At 42.4% G+C, this 18,113-nt stretch overlaps 1 protein-coding gene across 1 annotated transcript in view; it reads left to right on the forward strand.

The window, feature by feature from the left end:
• The window catches only part of zfhx4 (zinc finger homeobox 4), an 80,924-nt gene extending 65,504 nt beyond the window's left edge, over window positions 1–15,420 (forward strand). Inside the window, exons 8-12 of the mRNA XM_054622697.1 lie at window positions 2,866–2,999; window positions 4,188–4,388; window positions 4,875–4,995; window positions 5,185–10,578; window positions 11,085–15,420. Coding sequence (XP_054478672.1) covers window positions 2,866–2,999; window positions 4,188–4,388; window positions 4,875–4,995; window positions 5,185–10,578; window positions 11,085–12,649 — 7,415 coding nt within the window. The 3' untranslated portion in view covers window positions 12,650–15,420. The remainder of the gene's footprint in view (window positions 1–2,865; window positions 3,000–4,187; window positions 4,389–4,874; window positions 4,996–5,184; window positions 10,579–11,084) is intronic.
• Window positions 15,421–18,113: the final 2,693 nt, after the last annotated feature.

An 18,113-nucleotide genomic window follows, 5' to 3' on the forward strand; every position in this document is an offset into this window, starting at 1 on the left:
AAATAGATCCACGTGAAAAGCATTTGCTATGATGGCATTGCCGGTCGTCCTGCCTTTTGAGGAACAATTTGGGACAGAAATATACTGAGGTATTTAGAGCTATGGGCTTCTCTGTCCCTCTCTATCATTTGTCTTGTTCTCCCCTCTGTTTCTCTACATCTACCTGGCTCTCCCTCCATTGCTCTGTACTTCTCTCCATTTCAGCGCACACTTGCGGGTATATAAGTGTGTGTATACGCAGCTCCCTAAACACCATTGACAGTTTGCAAATAAAGATGGGTGGTGAGTGTGCTGCTCTCTCCCCCTGCAATGCAAAAGGGGTTGAGTGTCATAAATCACCTTTTGATTTATCTAATCAAGCAAGGTCCTGCTGCATGCAGACATTTGTCATTGGTGGAGGGGGAGGGGGTGTCAGGTTTATTCTGCCCCTCCGCTTCACTGGGCTGCAGCTGGTGGAGCCCACCTAAAGATGAAGGGATGGAGGGAAGGTGGGAAGGGAGGGGAAAGAACAGGGAGGAGGAAAAAGGACACAGTCATTAAGTGTGGGGTGCAGACTCGGAGACAAAGGGAAAAGAGAGGAGAGTATTTTCCTCAATCGTGCTCTCTCCCGTTATTACTCTGTAAATGTTTTAGCACTTTTCAGGGTATAAATATGATTCTGCAAAAATGATAGGCAGAGGGATATTTTCATTTTTTCTCATCAGTTTATAGATAGCTTTTGGATTGTTTGAGCTGTTATTATAAGTGTTACAGGTGATAATATCCATGCTGGACACTATCAATCAAAAAACAAAAAAATCTTTATCTCGAAAAAAAGTTTATTAATCACATTTGAAGGGCTTGCCATTTAAAGCTCCGAAGTGGCCATAGAGAGAACTGCTCTCCCAACATCCAAGGATAACCAACTGTTTTCCTCCACGCCAGTGTCACAAGTGTTGATGAAAGCACAAGGTCAAAGAAGAATTTGTTCATGCACATGTACACACACACACACACACACACACACACACACACACACACACACACACACACACACACACACACACTCTACACAAAAATACATTAACATTCAATATGACAGTAATCAATGGTGATCTGTGGGCTCTTTCCCCCCACCGCATTGTAAATGTGTTTGCAGCTCCTTGTCTGACAATCGCCTCATCTCTTTTTTCAGGGAAGTAATTTAGTTGCAAATTGACTGGAAGAAGTTGAAATTAGACATGGTCATAATAAATATGGGAGGTGTGGCGGAAGCTTTGGAATGGTCAGGTGATATGACGAGTGCTTCCAGGATGACCACTCTGACCAATGGGGTGTCAGAGGCCTGTTATGAAGCACATAATACGCACATATATACATGCACATAGACACAGCACAAGCCCTGCAGGGACCATCGCATTGGAAGACAAGATTACCTCGCTATTCTGAGCTGCAGAGCAATTCTCGGATGTTCTTGGAAATTCACATTGTGCCCTTGTGTTTTTTTTTTTCTCTCTCTCTCTCTCTCTCTCTCTCTCTCTCTCTCTCTCTCTCTCTCTCTCTCTCACCCTTTCTTCCTCCCTCCCTCTCTTGTCACTTTCCTTGACAGGCCAATATTTCAGGCTTCAGATATAGGGGATTACAAATAAAATAAGTGGAACGCCTACTTAATGCAACAGAATTAAAATGCATGAACGGACCGGAGGAATTGATATGCGCCCAATACAAACACGAGCCACAGAATAATATGAAATACAAAATGTTTTTTTTTCAACCCCCTCTCCATGTATCAGTGCTTTGATTTCCCTTTTTTTTTTTTCATTTGTGCATCTAGCGTGAAGCGTTGATTCGCAAGAGTGAGGCTCACATATTGCCTTGAGTGACCAGACGAGGGAGGCGATGGGGGGGGAGGGCGGGGGGTGATGGCTTAGAGAGAGAGGGAGGGGGGGGTTTGCTGTTGCTGTGTCTTTGTGTTGTGCCGAGTGGGTAAATTGCAGTGGCAGAGTCTAGCAGGGCCTGCATGGCTTGTATCTCAGGATGAGGCTAATGAAAGATTTATCAGTGGCTGCAGCATTTACTAAATACAACCAGAGGCTGATCTCTGCACATTGAGCCCTGCTGTTAACGTCACACACGCTTACACGCACACATACAAATAGACACACACAGAAGCAGCGCTGCTACTGTACCACCAGCCGTGACCAAGCCCCGAAAATTTAGCATCTTGTACAGACAGAGAAGTTGTTGAGGCAGCTGGGGAAATGTATATGAACTAATGAAGTGTATAATATTACCATAACATTTAATGTATGTCGTGCTGTGATAATGAGCCTGCCCGAGTTCTCTCCATTTCACGTGTCCTCAGGGCAGAAACACTTCAGTGTGTATGAATGTGAATAATACGGTCCATGATTGTATCCATGCTTATGTTGTCTTGGTGTCAAATAATTTTCTTAAATTATTATCTATGTCTTAATGAATATCATTTTTTTAGATGTGTTTATCTAATTCACCATTATGTCATTTGACCACTTTGTGATCTAACCCAGCCACAACATGTCAGTAATTTGAATTTATCTAATCAATTGTGTACATTATTACTTGATATGTTGAAGATTAGTATTCACATTTTCTCAAACATTATGAATGTGTGATCTATGGGATATGAATTAGACATGGCTCTGTTTCTCTATTTTAACTCTTATCTTAAATATGTCATTCTCATTCTTCAGCTCCATTTCAAAACTAAATCTACTGTTTAGCCAACAATCATTTTGTAATGTTGCAGCTTTGCTGTATTTTCAGATTGTTATTGTCATTCTTAGTGCTTTATATTCTGACTTTGCCCCCCCTTTCTCTCTCTCTCGTCCCTCCACCATGTGCCAGGAGTGAATGCCACATCCAAAGAGGTTACCGGACCGAACTCTATGGTTAAACATTCCCTCCTGCCAGATCGACAAATGGAAAGTCCGCCAAAAAGGCCAAAGTCTGCTGAGGGGAAGACCTCTGCCAGTGAGCAGGTAAAGGTTTGAAGAATATAAAAAGGAAACTGCCAGTTGTTCTACGATAGCAACACTCTTGAAAATATTACTGGTATAGTTCCTAGCAATTAAAGGAGGACCGACCATGGAGCTTTAACTGTTTTCACCTTTCAAAAAAAAAAAAAAAAAAAAAAAAATCTGAAGGGTAGTGAGATTTGTGGGCATTTATTTAGATTGGATATCTGCCAGATAAATTGTTACATTTTAGGTACAGAAAGTTAATTGCTAATGAGGCTGGTTCTCCTTCACAGGCACTAATGAAATATAAAATTTGCTGTCACTGTGGGATGAGCTAATTGGAAGATACTTATAAACTGTAAGCAGAAATGCTAGGCTAAGCACTTAGCAATTGTTGGCGCCAGCTATCTATCAAAGGGTTAAATGCAGCCCACCATTCCCTCCTTGACAGAGCTTTTTAGCATCAAGCACAGTATGCAAGTCTTTGTGTTCTTAAGTGGACTACCTGCACTAGCCTTAGGCCTCCCTCCCTGCTTCACCCCCCCTTTTTGCATCTCTTTAAATTATATGTGTTTTTAAATTAGATTATGAAGTATTAGCTTGTCTGGTTCTGGGCCCTGCAAGGAGGGAGGACTTAGTCATTTCAGAAATGGATTCTATTAAGACAGGTGGTGGGGAGGCTCCTATGTTCAGAGTACTTTCTGTAATGAGGGCAAGGCGTAGCTTGGGAGAGTACACACCTTCGTCATCTGTAATACTGATTAGAAATTTTGGCCAATCGTGGTTTGGGCTAGTAAAATTGCATGAGTTGAGAGACTTAAGTGAATTAAATGAAACATGGTTGATCTATTCACAATTTCTGTGTTAAGGTGGACATGAGGGTTGCTTGGAAGAGGTTAATGTGGTGGGATGAGGTTAGTGGGCAGTAAGAACAGGAAAGCCCTGAAGGAAATTAAACACTGCAGGAGACATGTGTGTTGTGCATCTGCATCCTTCTTTGTCTTTAAAAAGTGATGTCTGGTGTCTTTAGTGAGGCAAACAGTGGACAGCCAGCTTTGCTCATAGCTCTGGTGTGTAAGAATCTTACCCAATAAGGTGTACATCTTGTGCAAAAAGTAATTCCTGCAATCAGATTCATTTTACATTTTACAGAATGTTCATTTTCTCCACTCCCAATCAGTTACTTATTATACCATCTTGTTTTTTTAGGTTCAGCAGTGTCCATATTGCAACTACAGCAGTAAAGACGCCAACCGTATGCAGCTCCATGTGATGTCCCAGCATTCCATGCAGCCAGTGATTCGCTGTCCACTGTGCCAGGATGTCCTGAGCAACAAGATTCACCTCCAGCTGCATCTCACCCACCTTCACAGTGTGGCTCCTGACTGCGTGGAAAAGCTGATTATGACTGTATGTAGAAGTAATGATTACAAAGATTTGTGTGTGTTTGTGTGTGTGTGTGTGTGTGTGTGTGTGTGTTTGACTGTGTTTTGTTAATTATTTTAAAAAGAAAAGAGATTTCAAAAGTCACTTAAAAATGTCAGTTAAAATGTTTGTGAAGTGTTTGTAGACATCTAGAAAATGCCTATTTTACTTCGGTAGTACACATCTTGAGAAGTGAACATGCAATGAAAAACGTCCAGTTCTTCCTCTTGTCTATTGTCTAAATACATTGCATGCATTAATTGTACTCCTTTGAGTCACTACCATAACCTTGATTGTTGTTGTCCACTTAAGAGAGCAAATTCTATTTTTTGAATAAGATTTATTTTAAAGGCAAGAAGGAAAATTGAAACACTTCTTCAACATTTGCAAGTATTGGAGATAGAATCTTCAATCTTATATCATTATTTACAAATGCATATAATAATGAAGACATTTCTTTGGTCTTGATAGGTTGTCGGACCTGACAAGGCAACACCAAATAATATAATGCATCCCCAAACTGGACAAGACAAAGGTGTATCTTCAATGGATTCCTCTACCTCTCTTACTGATGGGTCGGGAAAATCTCAAGGTGAGCAGAATTTGGCTCTTAAATTGTTTTTTTTCTGTCATAAATTTCTCGTCCAAGTGATGATAGAATTTAACTTCCATATATAAATTGATGCATGTATAATTGTTTAGTTGATTGTCACTTATAAGAAAAATATGATAAGTAGATGATGCAATGTATTGTACTTCAAATTGCATTTTCTACTTATAGGAAACATCTCAAAGGATGAGCTGGCCAGTCAAGATAAGAATGAATTAGATCAGCAGGGTGAGGAACTCAAGCCCCCAAAGGAGGCCGCAGAGGCCCCAGGCTGGAAGAGAGCCAGTGGATTAGGACATGATAGCAAGTCTCCTGATACCCTACAGGACCATCTCAGTGAGCTCCAAAGGCTCCAGCAGCAACAACAACAGCTCTCAGTATCTGATCGTCATGTCTACAAATATCGTTGCAACCATTGCAGCCTGGCCTTCAAGACAATGCAGAAGCTTCAGATACATTCCCAGTACCATGCCATCAGAGCAGCCACTATGTGCAGCCTTTGCCAGCGCAGCTTCAGGACATTCCTGGCCCTCAGGAAGCATTTGGAAAATGGACACCCTGAACTTAGTGAAGCTGAGGTGCAGCAACTCATAGGAAATCTGCCACTGAATGGAGATATCACTGAGAGTGAGGCCAGGGCCTTGGAGGAAGCTCAGGCCTTTGAGCATGACTTGGACAAAGATGATGAAATGGACCAGGAAGAGAAGCCCAGTCCTACCGGAAGCGACAGTAGCTCTCTGCTAGATGACATGGGAGCAGAACCAAAACGGACCCTACCATTTAGAAAAGGGCCCAACTTTACAATGGAGAAATTTTTGGATCCTTCTCGGCCTTACAAGTGTACAGTATGTAAGGAGTCCTTCACTCAGAAGAACATCCTACTAGTCCACTATAATTCAGTCTCCCACCTGCATAAGTTGAAGAAGGTTCTTCAAGAGGCGTCTAGCCCAGTTCCACAAGAGACAAGCAACAGCATTGATAACAAACCATTCAAATGCAATATTTGCAATGTTGCCTATAGCCAAAGCTCTACACTTGAAATTCATATGAGGTCAGTACTCCACCAGACCAAAGCCAGAACAGCCAAAACTGAAATGAGCAGCAGCAGCAGCAGTATCACTAGCACCAGTGGTCCAGTTCCTGCAAAAAGCCCTGCCCCAAGCACACAAGGGAACAGCAGCAACTTAGACACTGCTAGAAGTGGAACACCCTCTGCTAACAAAGAAAACATAGTGGAATCCAAAGAATCTAACAGCAGTAACAACATAAAACCAACAACAACTACTGACCAGGTTTCAGCACAGTCAAGCAGCCACCAGTCAGCGCAGTCCTCAGCCCAACTGCAAATGCAGCTTCAACATGAACTCCAGCAACAGGCTGCCTTTTTCCAGCCTCAGTTTCTTAATCCAGCTTTCTTCCCCCATTTTCCAATGACACCAGAAGCACTGCTGCAATTTCAACAGCCACAGTTCCTTTTCCCTTTCTACATCCCAGGAGCTGAGTTCAATCTTAGTCCAGAACTTGCGCTGCACTCAGCAGCAGCTTTTGGAATGCCTGGCCTTACTGGATCGTTCCTAGAGGACTTGAAGCAGCAGATGCAACAGCAACACCAGCTGCAGCAGGCTCAGGCCCAGCAACAGGCTCAGCATCAACAACAGCAGCAGCAAGCCTCTCAGGCACAGTTTCAAATTCAGCAACAGAAACACCAGCAATTGCAGAACCACAAATCCAAAATGGAGTCCAGCAATGTGTCTGTTTCAGAAATTCAGATGACAAGAGAGGCAGAGGACCAACTAGAAAATCAAGAAAACAGAGCAAAGATGGAAAATGCAGCACTTGCACTAAGTGATGGTGGAAAAGACAACAAAGACCCTAGAAAATCTAAGTTCTCAGAGCCATTGATTCCTCCTCCACGTATTGTGTCAGGAGCAAGGGGAAATGCAGCCAAAGCACTACTGGAGAACTTTGGATTTGAACTGGTCATTCAATACAATGAAAACAGACAGAAAAACCAAAAGAAAAACAAAGAAGGAGTTGAACAAGTGGAAATGAACACTGATAAGCTTGAGTGTGGGATGTGTGGTAAACTCTTCTCCAATATGCTTATTCTCAAAAGCCACCAGGAACATGTGCACAGTCACTTTTTCCCATATGTGGAGCTGGAAAAGTTTGCCCAGCAGTACAGAGAGGCCTATGACAAACTCTATCCAATAAACCCTGCTTCACCTGAGACTCCACCCCCACCCCCACCCCCACCTCCTCCTCCGCCACCTCCTACTCCATCTCCAGTAACAGCTTCTCAGCCTCCTTCTACATCAATGACCAAGCCCCAAACCCCAGTACCCTCACCAGTTTCTGTCCCCAATATGGCCCAACAACAACAGTCTCACCAGACACCACCACCCCAGCCACCACCCCCTCCTCCACCACCTACTGCCCCTGTTGCACCGCAACAAGTGCAGCTCCCTGTTCCTATGGATTTGCCCATGTTTCCACCTCTGATGATGCAGTCTGTCCAGCACCCAGGCCTGACCCATCAGCTTGCCCTCCAGCTGCCCACTATGGACTCTCTCTCCTCAGACCTTACACAGCTCTGCCAGCAACAATTGGGTCTTGATCCAAACTTCCTCCGCCAATCCCAGTTCAAGCGACCACGCACCCGTATCACAGATGACCAGCTTAAGATCCTCCGTGCCAACTTCGATATCAATAATTCCCCCAATGAAGAGCAAATTCAGGAGATGTCAGAGAAGTCTGGATTGCCCCAAAAAGTCATAAAGCACTGGTTCCGTAACACTCTCTTTAAAGAAAGACAGCGGAGTAAAGACTCTCCCTACAATTTTAATATTCCTCCCATTACTACATTGGAAGATATTCGAATGGAGCCCCAGCTCAATGCACATGAATACTACAGAACTGACGCAACCTTCAACAAGAGGTCATCCAGGACCAGATTCACTGATTACCAGTTGAGGGTACTTCAAGATTTCTTCGACACTAATGCCTATCCAAAGGATGATGAGATTGAGCAACTTTCCACTGTGCTCAATCTACCTTCCCGGGTCATTGTGGTGTGGTTCCAGAATGCCCGGCAGAAAGCTCGCAAGAGTTATGAAAACCAGGCTGATTCTAAAGATAATGAGAAAAAAGAGCTGACCAATGAGCGATACATCAGAACAAGCAACATGCAGTACCAGTGTAAAAAGTGCAACATTGTGTTCCCACGCATTTTTGACCTTATCACTCACCAGAAAAAACTGTGTTACAAGGATGAAGATGAGGAAGGTAGTGAGGAAACGTATGAGGAATACATAGATTATGGTGAGCAAGTTCCAGTTAAGACTTCGCAGGTACCTTTTGAGCAACCCAAACAGTCTCATAGAACTGCCTGCAGTTCTGGCACAAGCTCCCCTGTGATGTCCTCTCCTCGTGCCAGCATAGGGAAAACGTCCCCCAAACCGGACATTTCCCCTGAAACTGAAGCTAAACAAACTGAGACTGCATCATCGCCTGTGATAAAGTCACTTCCAGAACCAAGACCATCAAAGGCATGCACACCTCAGCCACCTCCTCAGAAAACTCCTCAGCCACAAATGTCAAGACCCCACTCCCAGCCACAGGCAGCTGCAGTGCCCTCAAGTCCACTCTCCCTGGCCCTTTCCTCACTTACAAACAGCCTCCCCCACCAGATGCTTCAATACCAGTGTGACCAGTGTAAGATTGCATTCCCCACTGTCGAGCTATGGCAGGAGCATCAGCACATGCATTTCTTGGCTGCCCAAAACCAATTCCTTCACTCTCAGTTCCTTGAAAGACCCATTGATATGCCCTATATGATATTTGACCCAAATAACCCCCTAATGGCTAGTCAGCTGTTATCTGGAGGCCTCTCCCAAATTCCCTCTCAGGGTAGCTCTGGTTTGACCTCTGCTGCAGGCTCTGGGGGAATGAAGAGAAAACTGGACGACAAGGACGAAAGTGCTAACGATAAAGATGGTGGAAACAGTAGTGAAGAACAGCACAGAGATAAACGTTTGAGAACCACCATCACACCAGAACAGCTGGAGGTTCTCTATGACAAATACCTACTCGACTCTAACCCAACAAGGAAGATGTTGGACCACATTGCACGAGAGGTTGGCTTGAAAAAGAGAGTTGTGCAAGTTTGGTTCCAAAACACTCGTGCGAGAGAGAGAAAGGGGCAGTTTAGGGCTATAGGGCCCTCCCAGTCCCACAAAAAATGTCCCTTTTGCAGAGCACTGTTCAAGGCTAAATCTGCTCTAGATAGCCACATACGATCTAGACACTGGCATGACGCTAAGCAGGCAGGCTTTAGCTTGCCACCAAGCCCAATGATGAATCAAGACAATGAAAGAGGTGAAAGCCCAAATAAGTATCATTTCTTTGACTACCCACAGCTGCCTACCAAGACTGAGCCAAATGAGTATGAGCTGCCTACTGCCTCCTCAACTCCAGTCAAACCATCTGAGGTAAAAAACTTCTTAAGCCCTTCATCCTTAAAAGCTGAAAACTGTGATGAAATTGAAGGGCCCAATGTAAATTCAGCAGAAGTCTCATCTTATGATTGCAATAGGATGGACTTTGATGAGACATCTTCTATTAATACAGCCATTAGTGATGCTACAACTGGAGATGAGGGTAATAACAATGAGGTTGAGAGCCTTACAGCCAATGGAGGGGACAAGCTGAGTGACAAGAGTGGCCTGGCAACAAATTCTGATGGTGGCAATGATAGGTTCCATTACAGCATGGTGAGCCCTTCCCTCAGCTTCTCTGGAAGGGAATATGACTATTACTTTAGCTCCAGAGATGATGATATGGATGACTTCAATGACAGGAGTGAATCATCAAGCCTAGCTGATCCGAGTTCCCCTAGTCCCTTTGGGGCAGGTAACCCCTTCAACAAGTCCGGAAAAGGCAGCAATTCCGGGGAAAGGCCAGGCCACAAACGATTCAGGACCCAGATGAGTAACCTGCAACTTAAAGTTCTCAAAGCCTGTTTCAGTGACTACCGCACTCCTACAATGCAAGAGTGTGAGATGCTAGGCAGTGAGATTGGACTCCCCAAGCGTGTTGTCCAGGTGTGGTTCCAGAATGCCCGAGCTAAAGAAAAGAAATTCAAGATTAACATTGGAAAGCCATTCATGATAAGTCATGGCTCACCGGACGGGCCCAGGCCTCACTGTACATTGTGTGGTGTGAAGTACACGGCCCGTATGTCCATCCGAGATCACATCTTCTCCAAGCAGCACATCGCCAAAGTGCAAGAAACCCTGGGAAACCAGGTAGATAGAGAAAAGGACTACCTAGCACCAACCACTGTCCGTCAACTGATGGCACAGCAGGAGCTGGATCGAATGAAGAAAGCTGGTGAGGGACTCGGCCTGCCTGGCCAGCAGCAACAGACTGCAGCGGACAACAATAATGCACTTCATGGCCTCAGTCTACCCTCAGGCTACCCAGGGTTGTCTGGCCTTCCGCCAGTGTTACTTCCTGGGGTCAACGGGCCATCGTCACTTCCTGTTTTCCCACCCAACACACCTGGTGAGTTAGTATGACGAACAGTTTAAAAAAAAAAAAAAAAGTTAAAAACACTAGAAGCTTAATGAACTGAGCTTTATCATGCACTATTTTATTCTACTATTCTACTGTTTTTTCTGTATCACAGTGCTGTTGGTCAAAAAGTCTTATTTTTTAAAACTATTTTAAAATGAAAAATGGTGGGAGTTAGTGCATGCATTATGTCATCATCAGAGTTGAACTGCTAATTGATAATTCAGAGATTTTTTACAACAAATGTATCTATATCATGGCTTTTGTTTGTGTTGTTTGTTTTCCCCCTTATTGTAGGTTTGGTATATTTATATTAAAGTATATATTGGCAGATTGAAATTTTCATAAAGCGCATGTGACAGTTTTGATCCATAACAAAATCTTATCAGCCAGTGACAAGCATCTTTAGCTTGTTTTACAAACAAATTTCAGTAGTGATTTGGGGTTGAATATTTAAATATTGAATATTTCCATATTTATATACCACTGTATTTCAGCTTTAGCGTCTCCCGGTGCTGGCATGCTTGGGTTCCCTACACCAGCCACCCCCTCTCCTGCCATGTCTCTCAGCACTACCCCAACCAAGACTCTTCTGCAGACTCCTCCTCCTCCTCCTCCACCTCCTCTTCCTCCTCCTGTTCCCTCCACACCTTTGGCAGCAGTAAATCATACAGAGCAGCAAGGTAAAGACTCAGAGCGAGACAGCGGCAAGAAACCAGGAGACAGGCCACCGCAGATGAAGGTGAAGGACAGAGAGAACGTGAGCGGCTCACGCCCTGAGACCCCCAGCATGGCCAAGAAAAGGGAGAAACAAGCTCCAGGGAAATCAGGAAGCGAGACTCAACTTGACGCCACACAGCTTCAGGCTCTTCAGAATGCTCTTGCCTCAAGTGACCCCAGCTCTTTCTTCGGGGGGCAGTTCTTGCCCTACTTTCTACCTGGATTTCCCAACTGCTTTTCTCCCCAGCTTCCTAGAGGGGTCCAAACAGGGGGCTATTTCCCACCACTGTGTGGAATGGAGAACCTATTTCCATATGGCCCAGCAGCAGTCCCACAAGCTGCCATGGCTGCTGGTCTCTCCCAGACCGCCCTCCTGCAACAGTACCAGCAGTACCAGCAGTCCCTCCAGGATTCACTGCAGAAGCAACAACAACAACAGCAGAAACAGCTTGAGCAACAGCAGAAACAACAACTGAAGCAGCAACAGAAACCAACCCCTGTGAAGACACCCCAGAGCATACAGAGCACCACCACCAACTCTTTCAAACCAAAAGAAGCTATACACGCTAAGGATAACACCAACAAAGGTTCTTCAAAAGAAAGCACAAAAGAAGAACCGAAAACAGATACCAAAAGTACCATGGATTTTCCAGACGCTTTTATTGTACCGTCCGTCAAGCATGAGTTTATATGCAGGAAGTGCCAGATGATTTTTGCTGACGAAGATTCTGTGGTGCGTCATCAGAAGTCCTTCTGTTACTTAGGACATCCTTTTACTGACCCGCAAGAGACAGTGCTTCGAAAGGCAGTGAGCAACTACACTTGTGTTGCCTGCAATGTGGTTGTTAACGGGAATGAAGCACTTGGCCAACACCTTCAGTCGAGCTTGCACAAAGAGAAAACAATCAAACAAGCAATGAGAAATGCCAAAGAGCATACTAGATTATTACCTCACTCTGTCTGCTCCCCTACTCCTAACACCACATCTACCTCGCAGTCTGCAGCTTCTTCTAATAACACCTTTCCTCATCTCTCTCACTTGTCCATGAAGTCCTGGCCAAATGTCCTGTTCCAGGCCGCCACAGCCCGGAAAGCTGCTTCCTCCTCCCCGTCTGCCTCTCCTCCTCCCCCCCTCTCCTCACCTTCAACGGTTACCTCAACTTCCTGCAGCACCTCAGGGGTTCCAACCTCACTACCCACCGAGAGTTGTTCAGATGAGTCTGACAATGAGCTAAGCCAGAAGCTGGATGACTTAGATAACGCGTTGGAAGTCAAGGCTAAGTCGGCCTCTGGCCTAGACGCGAGCTTCAGTAGTATCAGAATGGATATGTTCAGTGTGTAGGAGTGACAAAAGGATCCCTTGCTTAAAGAAAAAATAAGACTTTTAAAACTGCAGTTCCAAAGTTTCTCTTAACCCAAAAAAATTACAGTACCAAATGATTGACTCAGGATTGTTTTTCCCATATTGATATGCTGGCAAGATATTGATTGATTTTTGTTATGGACAGAACTGTTGCAGATGCTTGACTGAGCTTATATTGTATACAAAAACATGGAGTAGGAAAAAAAATCCCACAGGCTCCCTTGGGGGGGCTTGTTTCAAGCCAAAAACTCTCACGATAGCAAATTGCACCTCAGCTGGATTGTTTTCCAAATGCTAGCATGTACTGTATGGGATGACGATCCAGAACCCTCAAAGAGAATATCTCTTAGTTTAGATAGGTGTAATTCAGTAGCTTTAAATTCTCAGGTCAGAACATAACATTTCTCATTTGTTAAAGCAGCAACAAGCCTGGGTACACTTGGCTTATAACCAAAACATGTCAAGCTTTATCTGACGCATTTCCTTGATGTGTATAGAGTACCAAGAGACAATATTACTGTTACAGTGGACGATGTGCATATCCTTTTAGTTTTGCCCTACAAAGACAGTATGGTTTTGCCACTGAGGGAATTTAGAATGGTGAAGTAAATGTGTATGATGCCCCTGTGTTTTGCCAGTTTGTATTACAACAAGCTGTATCTATTTCCCACCCCCTTTTTTCTTGTAGTATATACTAATCTGTGCCAACTCTTACCTTCTCACTTTTACCTCTGCTCACACCCTTTTCTGAAGAGGTAATAACTCTAGTTTTGATAGACTCTCTCGGATTATGTGAATATAACATTTTTCATTTGTGAATTGCTGTACTGTTACGGTACTTGCTTGTGTCTGGACTATAGTGCACTTATTTTGTTTTTATTTGTCTTTTTATTATTTGAGTAGGCCATTTGTTAATTTAATAGATTTTTTTCTGTTTGTATGTATGTCTGTGTTTTAATTATTATTTGTGTCTATTGCAGCAGCATATTGGTCCGTATTTGTTACAGGATTGATGCCTAACAATCTAGAGACCTATTTAACAATTGGTGCATCCATGAAAGCAGTACTGTATACTTGAAACTGTTAAGGTACAAGTTGGTCACAATGTTAAAAAAAAAGGTATGATCATTTGCTATACGTTTGCAAATATGCTGCTTTAAATGGGGGACAACAGCATTTTTGTTGTATATTAAAAACATGTTCATGTACTTGTAGGACTTAAAACAGTGTTACACCTATACGCAGCCATTTAGTGCATAGGTTGACGTCCTCCCAACAATTCTCTGGGCACTTCTGATCTACAGTTAAAGTCAATATTTTAATTTTTCCACATTTAGTGATATCAACATTGCAAAGTATTACCTTACAAAGTTTTGCTGCTACTGTGTAATGTTATTTTGCTTGCCATCAATTCTCTCAACTTTCTACCAGACAAAATACTGATCCATTAATTGCTTTGCTTTGCTATTTTTATTTTATATTATTTTCTTATTTTGCTGTGGAACTAAGAATGTGAAAGCTGTCAAAGGGTGTTCAATTTTTTAAGAATCACTTTCTTGTTTGGTTATTGAAACCAACGTGATTCATTCCAAAGTAACAGAAGGCTATTTGTATGAAAGAAAAAGGCTTGTGAACAAAGAAAGCTAAGCTGTTGTACATATTCGTAGTTGGCTGTGCATGGTACAAATTTATTAATATGAAGAAATGCAAAAATGTATTGCTTTTGGTATTTCCTATTCTGAGATGAGCAAGTAGCATGTAATGCAACTGTTTGACAGGTTAAATCAAATCATGCTTAGTTATTGTTTCAAACAATGAAATCAAGTAACATTTCCTCTCCTGTTTTATTATTGTAATGGTGTTTTTTTTTTCAAAGTTTTAAAGCAAACTCTCAGTTTTTCATTTTCTGCGTGAGCTTTTTAATTGTCATAATTTTGATTTTTAGTATTTTAACATTTACTTAAATCCTGAAGACACTTTTCGATTGTGTTTCACAAGAGACATCCTGGCCTCCCAAGGTGCAATTCTGCCATTGTACAAACATGAGCGACTGTCCGGATTCCAAAGGCTTTCACAACTCTGGCTTTTTGCCTTTCCCAACTCTGTGGCTCAGCATTATAAGACTGAACTGTCAGCTAGCATCATGTGCTAAGATGTTAGCATCAGACAGGACGCTTTCCACACCAAGGACTGGTAAAAGCTAACAAACCAACAAAAAGGATGGTCCAACAATATAACTGTACATAGATATTGCAACTGCACAGCAGCCAAAAAGAAAAAAAAAGAACTTTTTAAAAAAAAATGGATGGATTGTGTCATGTTTATGGGGACAGCCTTCAAAAGGTTGAAATTGGAATTGTTCTTCTGGATGTCAAAGGGATTTTCATGGCGCAATCATATCCTACACAATATGTACTCTTCAACATCTGGGTTACATAGGAAATGCACCCTGAGGTTTTAATAAGAAGAAGCCCCTATGGCTAAAACTTTAAATAAACTAAACCAAAAATGTTATTGATGTTTTATATATAGAGAGTAGTCGCATTAGTTTTTGTTACTGTACTGTTTGAGGTCTCAACTGTACCGTATCACGGTAATAACATGGTTTTGAAACCTTTTTTTTATTTTGTCACAGACCTGTTGTCATAGTTGAAATGACGTTTATTGTAGATGGTATTTGAACAACTTCTGGAAATAGTTCATCAAGTATGTTTGTTGCTCATTGTTGTGATACATTAAAAACTGTATCTGCAAACCAGCTTGTTCTCATGAACTATTATTTTTTTCCTTTTCACTGTTCTAATCATGTTATCATGACGGTTGATTCATTTGTAATTTGACAGTAATTTGACAGTTATTTAGAATACACAAGTGTTTTAACTAGTACACGTAACACAAGTTTTATTAGTGCAATGGAATTTTTTTTAAACGTACTTTCCATATTACACTTTACATTTAGGCACGTCTTTTTCCAAAACTTTCACTATGTCATACTTTTAACAAAATATGTATTGTATCAACATCCCTCTAATAATTGTCATTCCAAAGCATATAATGGGTATTTCCTATCGTTATGCTATTTGTGGTAATCTGACTCAAAGCAGATGCAGGGGATTATGTTTGGAAGTGTCTGCTAATCTGGATCTGATCAGGTGCAACTCTAGAACCATTCCAAATAAAAGTGGGATATGACCACAATAAAAAAACAAGACCACGGTTAAACAGACGCACAGCCACAACAGAGAGCAAAAAACATCTGTTTTTTATATCTTAGATTGGTGATCCTGTATGTATTTATATATATATATATATATATATATATATATATATATATATGGATGGATGGATAGAAATTGTGTTTTTTGCTGCAGACTATATGCTGCTTTTAAAATTCTATTAAGAAGCATACTGCACGTCAGTATGAGACATTAGGGTGACATTTTACATCTGAGGTCAACAGATGCTGTCACATTAAAAATTGCACCTGAGGAAAACCTCAACACAATACATCACAGCCTGCCAGCGAGACGTGTCCGCCACCAGTGTCATGGTCACGGAGATAGCCGACATTCACAAGTCGTTAAATCCACCTAATGAAATTTCACAAGGGCAGCAAAAAATGAAGGGGAAGATGAGGATCTTTTCACTCTGGCAGAATCGGTTGTGGCCTTTATTGTTTCGCTCAACACACTTCAGTGTGCAGTGAAACGGCCGCGACATGTAAAAGCCTCAAAAACAGCTTTTTTCTCCCCCCCCTTCTGACTTCACCCCTCGCCCTTGACGAATGTGCTCGGCTCACAGGGTGCAACTGTTTTGCTGAATGGCCCTTTCCTGTTGCCCACCCTTTAAGCGAAGGCGGTTGCCGAGGTAGGGCTCCCCCCGCCATATTATGGGATTGAATTGCGTTTGACCTTTGTGGAGAACAATGGCTGAAGGCCTTTCATTTTTCTGGCCTTCACAGCACCTAGAAGAAGGACCTCTTTACTCTGCGTTTTCACTGTGGTCTGCCAGTAATTCACAAGCAGGATGACAGGGTGATCTATGCACAGTAAATGTGTGCAAGTGTGTGTTTGCGTACACCCGGGGGTATACAAAAGTGTATTGTTTGCTAGTTCTGACTCGTATCTACTGAAATTGCTGTTTATAGGTCAAACAAAATATAAAACCTGAAAAGAGATCCATTTTGATGTGACTGTATTTTGGGGGCCACCCAATCTTGCTACCTAGCTGCACTGTCCTAGAATAAAAAGGCCCTCTGAAGAGAGAAGTTCATAGTAGTTCAGGCACAGCTTTGCTAAAGAGGCCGCAACAGTGAGCGGTCTTGCCCTGAATACACGATAAAAGGTTTACTGTAAATTTTAAATGGCGTTTTCTGCAACCCATACATCACTCATGACCATTGGGTTCCACCCTCACTGCACAGTGCGCCCTTCTAGCCACAGCTTTCCAGATGATACAGTACAGAGGCTGCGGTTCAGGCAGATCTGCCTTTGAATAGCCTGCAGCCAATGGATTTTCTCTGGATAATACAATGTTTGGGACAGAGAGGCAGGGATTAGTCCAGACGGATACATCCACCACCCCCCACATGCCCAATCTAATTAGACTGGAATCAGTTTAAGATGAAAGCAAGCCCTAGCATCACCGCACTAAATACTGGAATTAGTATTCCCCGCATGGGAATTTAATGACGGAGACTGAAAATCCAATCACATTCACTCCCAGTTTAGCCCCTTATGCATTGGGCCTGGACAATGACGAAACGAAAGAACAACAACAATGATTTGTCTGTCAATAGATATTGACCAACATCACATCTGAGGCCACTTATGTATTGGCGTTGCTATGTTGTCATCATTTAACGACGATAAACAGCTTATAATCAGTTTCTGATATGAACCTTTGTCACATTCTGACTCTTCTAGCGGCCATAACTAAATCAAAAACAGAAACTGAGGAGGACATAGCATGCTTTAGGACAAACACACCCATAGTCTTTGTTACTTTGTTTTGGTTTATTTACAATACGTTAATTTATAAGTTCATCTATGGAATTCATATCATTAGTAATTAGTACATATTCAATGCCACTATATTGTGTTTTTAGCCCAACAAAAAAGTTAACAGGGAGCAGTGAAGTAAGTTATTAATCAGCTTATTTCATTAGTTTCTATTATCTTACAGACTTTGAGATCCCATTTGCTGATAAAACAGAGCACATTTTGCAGCACATATTTATATGAAAACCTCACAGTCTCTTGACTTTTTCTTGCCCTTATTATTATTATTTCTCAACCTAAGTTTATGCCATCAAGGGAACTCTATTTTAAAACCACTAAAATGTAAGCCATATTTCAGCTTCAAGTTGGTGATTAACGGCGCAGACCGGAAATAACTCCTGCACCTGTGTTCCATCCAGACACACAATATCTCCTACACCTGC

This window comes from Anoplopoma fimbria, chromosome 21 (assembly GCF_027596085.1).
Source record: "Anoplopoma fimbria isolate UVic2021 breed Golden Eagle Sablefish chromosome 21, Afim_UVic_2022, whole genome shotgun sequence".
Classification (NCBI taxonomy): Eukaryota; Metazoa; Chordata; class Actinopteri; order Perciformes; family Anoplopomatidae; genus Anoplopoma; species Anoplopoma fimbria.